The following is a 5,141-nucleotide window of genomic DNA, read 5'->3' on the forward strand; positions in this document are numbered from 1 at the left end:
TCTCCATGAAGAAGTTTACATGACTCCTCCTCTGGGCCTTTGTTCACAAGGGAGAGTAATTTGGTTTGTCAACTACACAAGTCCCTTTATGGTCTCAAACAAGCCCCTCATAATTGGTTTCACAAATTTTCTTGCCATTCAAAAAGCAGGATTCATAGAATCTCTTTCGGACTATTCTCTCTTCACTTGTACTTGTGGTACATCATTTACTGCTGTTTTAATCTATGTTGATGACATGGTTATCGTAGGCAATGATGAGAGTGTTATACAGAATTTGAAGTCTTTTCTTCATAATCAGTTTCATATCAAAGATTCGGGCCATTTGAAGTACTTTCTTGGGCTAGAGATTGCAAGATCAAAGTTGGGAATTGCGATCTCTGAATGAAAGTACACACTATATATTCTTGATGATATAGGTCTTCTAGGTGCTCAACTAGTAGATTTTCCTATGGAGCAAAACTTGAAGCTCACAACTAGTAATGGTGAAGTTCTCAACAATCCTTTGCTATTTAGATGATTGGTGGGGCGTTTAATCTACCTTACCATCACTAGACAAGAGATTACTTATGCAGTCAATATTCTAAGCCAATTAATACATCAACCAAGGACGATGCCGACTTACGTGTTCTTTGTTATTTGAAAGCTGGTCCAGGTCAAGGATTACTCTTATATTCAAAGAGTAAGTTACATTTGATAGGTAATTGTGATTCTAATTGCGCAAATTGCCCCATGAAGAAAAGATCCACTTCAGGCTACTGTGTTTTTCTTGAGGATTCACTCATATCCTAGAAGACAAAGAAATAGAAAATAGTATCTCGTTCATCCGCTGAAGCAAAATATCGTTCCACGCAGCTGCTATTTGTGAGCTGACTTGGTTGCGATCTCTTTTGAAAGATCAACGAGTTACCAATCTAGGTCCTGCAAAGTTGTTCTTTGACAACCAAGCAACCCCTTATATTGCTGCCAATCTAGTTTATCATGAACGAACGAAACATATTGAGATTGATTGTCATGTGGTTTGGGAGAAGATTCAAGCCGGACAGATAGCTACCTCATTCGTTCCATCTGCGGTTCAGGTAGCAGATGGAGGATGCTTTGAAGCTGTTTCACAATCGGGCCACAAGCCACATGAAAAAGGCGGACCAAAAAGTAAGTGATACTGAAGCGAAAGCATAAGTCCACAGCATGATAACTGAACATTCCTTTTCTCCTGCTCCGAACAATTGAGTCATTGTTCCTGCCATACATAAGGAAGATAAAGCATATTGTAAAGGGAAACAACACAATCAATTTGTTAGGAAAAAGAATGTCTGTCCATTATGAGAAATAACCAGTGGGGCAAATTGTAATTTGCATTGCAAAAATTGGAAGGAAAAATAAAATCAGAAGAGCGTAGCGTACCTATGTTCATCGCTGGTGGGAGTGAAAACTGAAGCAAAAGAACAAACAGATACAATGGATCAGAGTGCACCAACCCAAATTTGAGTGCACCTTTAATAACCAATATTCCTATAAGAGGCAGGGCAACAAAACGAACAATGATGATGCCAACAACCAGAGATTTCTGCATCCCTGGCCCTCTCAAACCTGAGAGAACAAAGTGAAGTAAGTAAAAACTGAAAAATAAATATGAAAATGGAAAAAGGTGGAGATTTTAGGAGTTATATTACCTTTAAGTAGGTTTCCTCCTATTATCAAAGTGAGAGTTGGGATAGCTCCATCTCTGCAATCATAAAGAAGAAGTTAAAAGACTAATAAGCGTGAAGAACACAGATAAATCACTAGCGTTGGTTACAGTATGGGCATAAGTTTTATACCCCAACAAAGAAGCAGTGTCTTGAACCACCCGTAGAGGAGCACCATCTCCTATCAGTGCTTTTCGAATCTGAGGGATGACTCCGATTGAAAAACCAACAATCTATACAAGAAAAAAAGAAGCTGAGTTTGGTCAATGTGTCAATAAAACAGAACTAAATGTGCATCAAGATGTATGTGCATTAAGAGCTGGAAGGACATACTGCTCCAGTAGTAGAAGGGGCAAATATTGTTTTCAGATTGAGCTTTCCAAACACCATAATTATACGTTGCTTTATTTTACCTGAAGTTGTCATCTGCCATGATAAACGACATTGATCAGAAATTGAAAAAGGAAAAAAAAAACAGAAAAGGGCGATGTTATATTGGCATACTGCGGATCATACATTCAAACAAGAAACATTCCCTTTATAAAGAATATCTTAAATAGTTGGAAATACGTAGACAAAGCGGAAAAACATGGTAAATTGATGGAGTTAGCAACCTTAGCGTTTTCCTCAGTTATAGTGCAGGGCAGTGCATAATGATTGGCATTTTCCTCCACTACCTCAGATTCCTTTGAAGAAAGCAGAGGCTCAGTGCAACTTATTTCGTTCGGTGTGGAGGATCTCACCGGAGACTGGGTTGAATCTTGGGTGCCTCTCTTTGCAGATATCCGCACAATATTATACACATAGGACCACAAATAAATGGCTCCTATCTGAAGAGCAAAACCAATTGTATGAACAAGGCAGATTGTACTAAATAAAAAGAAAATATTTCAAGAGAATGCACTAAAAAAGAGACAGTGTTCACAAAACATATATGCATGCTTGTCCAGAATTGGATTGTGCCTGTCATATTATACACAGAAAGCTCGTGCTTGAAGTAATCTCTTAAATTCAGCTATTTAAGATCTGGCCTAAACTTATCATGGTATCGAAGATTGATCTCGACTTCAACAACCAGTAATTTGCAATCACATGTGAGAGAACATAGTCTGAAAGAATGGTGGTAAACTATTAAAACTTATCTTGAGCTTGTTCCCCATAATTCCTTACTTTGAGTAATACAAAACTAGATAAAGGAAGTTCGAGACCAAAAATATTAGCAGAAGAAGAAGAAATGTACCGCCATTGAAAGTGAAGCATAAGCCAATCCATAAGTACGACAGACATCAGGAGCTCCAAATGGGCTCCCTTTTTCTTTACAAACAGCTGGGACTATAATGAGGAGTAAGTTCCCCAAATTTCCTGTTTAAATCAACTCAGGAGAAACAAGGTATATTTTATCAGTGATTTAGAAAGTATAAATAAAAATTAGAAGGCAATTTAGGGGAACAAAGTGTTCAATTAAACATATATATGCTTAAATATGTGTTTACCTGCAGCACAGCAACCCAGGACAAGGCCTCGCAGATGTGCAGGTGGTCTTGTTAGCAGGAGGAGTATCCATCCTAGTATCGAACCAAAAATAAATGTGATGAGGATATTCACCGGCATGAACCACCTACACATACAAATATATACACATTCAATCATATCAAACTTGTTTTAAAGTTTTAACCAATAAAGCTTGAGCAATAAATCTGCCTACATGAAACAAACTGGTGCATTAACCATATTGATATTAATTTTAACTCACAGCTTAACTATGCTTTCATATGTTATTGTCCTCGCAAGGTTGCTGCTCACCAGGGCAGGACTCATTACGTAAAATACAACCTGTTATAAAAAAAACACACTTACGTATGTAGAAAGAGTGAAACCTTACAAAAAAATTCTATGATTTTAGCAACCAACACAATCTAAGGTAGCCACAGAATCTGTTTGGACAAAGATACTAAATGAAAATTGCATGAATGAAATAAGAAGTTACCGTGTTTAAGTGCTTCCTAGTGTCTTCCCCGAGAATGTTGACGTGATCAAGCGCAAGATATGAACCAAGCGCAGTGATCAAGAGCACTTTCAACACCGGAATTGAGGCGGTGATGAAGAGCTGCAAAACCTCCATCCTTGCTGAACCTGAATTATACTTGTTATTATTATCCCTCACTTCACCACTCTGCTCTGGACCTGGAAATGAGCTTTATTTACCTCCTCTCCTCTGCAAACATAAAATAAGAGAAACAAAAAGAGAATCCTAATTAAAATGCCATTTTTGTGAGAGGAATGGAAGAACATATGATGATATATACCTATGAATCTGTAGACGCGGCAGAGCGGAGAAGAGCAGAGTACCTAGCTATTTGCTATTTGAAATTTCCCAAATATTTTTTTCTTCAAGAAATAAATCAAATGAAGGACATAAAAATTCAGAATTCCTCCTCCTCATAGACTTCTGATAAGAAATGCTTGAATATGGTTGCAGAAAAACTCAAGTTACCAACAAGAAGCCAAGCACATATTTATATATAATATACGGCGCATTGAACACGAGCAAGTCCTATTGAGGAATTTAAGAAAAAGGAGTATGCATTTGATTTGCGTCGGCCCGTGTTGTCTATTGTGTTGGTCGATGGCTCAGATAACGACAGCTAATTTATATCTGCGTTCCAGTCGTTTTCCGGTTGCCATTGATGACTTCATCTGCCTGAAAAATCTTGGTATTGCGGGACCCCTCTCGCCATCGCTACTCTTTTCTATCTATGTTCCTTGTCCTTACGAGGGAGAGTTCGGTGCAACCACACGTTCTCATTCAATGTGATAAAAATTCTATAAATTTATTATTTGGCCAAAAGTTGATTTTGGTTTAGTTTGTCGGTTTTATAACTTTGGTCTCTATAGTTTCAATTTGATCAATTTTATACAAGCAATTTAAGGACACCTGTTAATTTATGTCAAATGAGGTCTCTTGTTTCTCAACCATGTAATTTATGTCTGGCCAAATCAGCCATGTGATTAGTCAATCGGTTGTTGAGTAACAGTGAGCGCCTCCACATACTATTCATCTTGAGGGGACCCATGGTTTGCTTGCGCATCCAACGACTTCATTGTTACAACAATCACTTTAGCATGCATCCTCATATCAAAGAGAAACTTCTTCACATCAACCTTGAGCCCATATGCATCAGTATCCTCCTCCGCATAAAACCTGGATTTTACAACTCTCAAAGCTTTTCTTAGTGAGGAGCAGAGATTGAACGAGTTGAGAGAGAAGAAGCATGAGACCACCATCCATCTCTCACTATCTAATACAAATCAATGGTACCACACAACCACTTCGTCCACCTTCGAATGAAGAATTCTCACCCTCTACTTGCCCTTAATCTGAACCTTATGTCAATTGAACCAAATTCAAACCCATAAATCAGAATATTTTAAGAACCCTAATGCCCAAATCCCCAA

General features: G+C 38.0%; 1 protein-coding gene across 1 annotated transcript; it reads right to left on the minus strand.

Annotated features, from left to right (window-relative positions):
- Positions 1 to 560: 560 nt before the first annotated feature.
- On the minus strand, positions 561 to 4,430 carry LOC110758070 (protein PIN-LIKES 3-like). Its single transcript, XM_021959861.2, has 11 exons — positions 3,992 to 4,430; positions 3,673 to 3,900; positions 3,439 to 3,518; positions 3,179 to 3,303; positions 2,926 to 3,047; positions 2,300 to 2,515; positions 2,019 to 2,111; positions 1,818 to 1,918; positions 1,671 to 1,723; positions 1,402 to 1,587; positions 561 to 1,237 (listed from the first exon to the last, which is right to left on the minus strand). The coding sequence occupies exons 2-11, from the start codon at positions 3,805 to 3,807 to the stop codon at positions 1,107 to 1,109; spliced, it is 1,242 nt and encodes a 413-aa protein (XP_021815553.2). The 5' UTR covers positions 3,808 to 3,900; positions 3,992 to 4,430; the 3' UTR covers positions 561 to 1,106.
- Between the last annotated feature and the right edge of the window lie 711 nt (positions 4,431 to 5,141).

The sequence above is a fragment of the Prunus avium genome, chromosome 5 (genome assembly GCF_965620075.1).
Source record: "Prunus avium chromosome 5, drPruAviu1.hap1.1, whole genome shotgun sequence".
NCBI lineage: Eukaryota > Viridiplantae > Streptophyta > Magnoliopsida > Rosales > Rosaceae > Prunus > Prunus avium.

Bases quoted from the DNA above. Each gene is read 5' to 3' on its own strand.
- LOC110758070 (XM_021959861.2), bottom strand. From the start codon at position 3,807: ATGGAGGTTTTGCAGCTCTTCATCACCGCCTCAATTCCGGTGTTGAAA. The intron at 3,048-3,178 runs GTAAACACATAT...TGATTTAAACAG, and splicing joins CCTGGGTTGCTGTGCTGCAG to GAAATTTGGGGAACTTACTC. The intron at 1,238-1,401 runs GTACGCTACGCT...TATGTATGGCAG, and splicing joins CCCACCAGCGATGAACATAG to GAACAATGACTCAATTGTTC.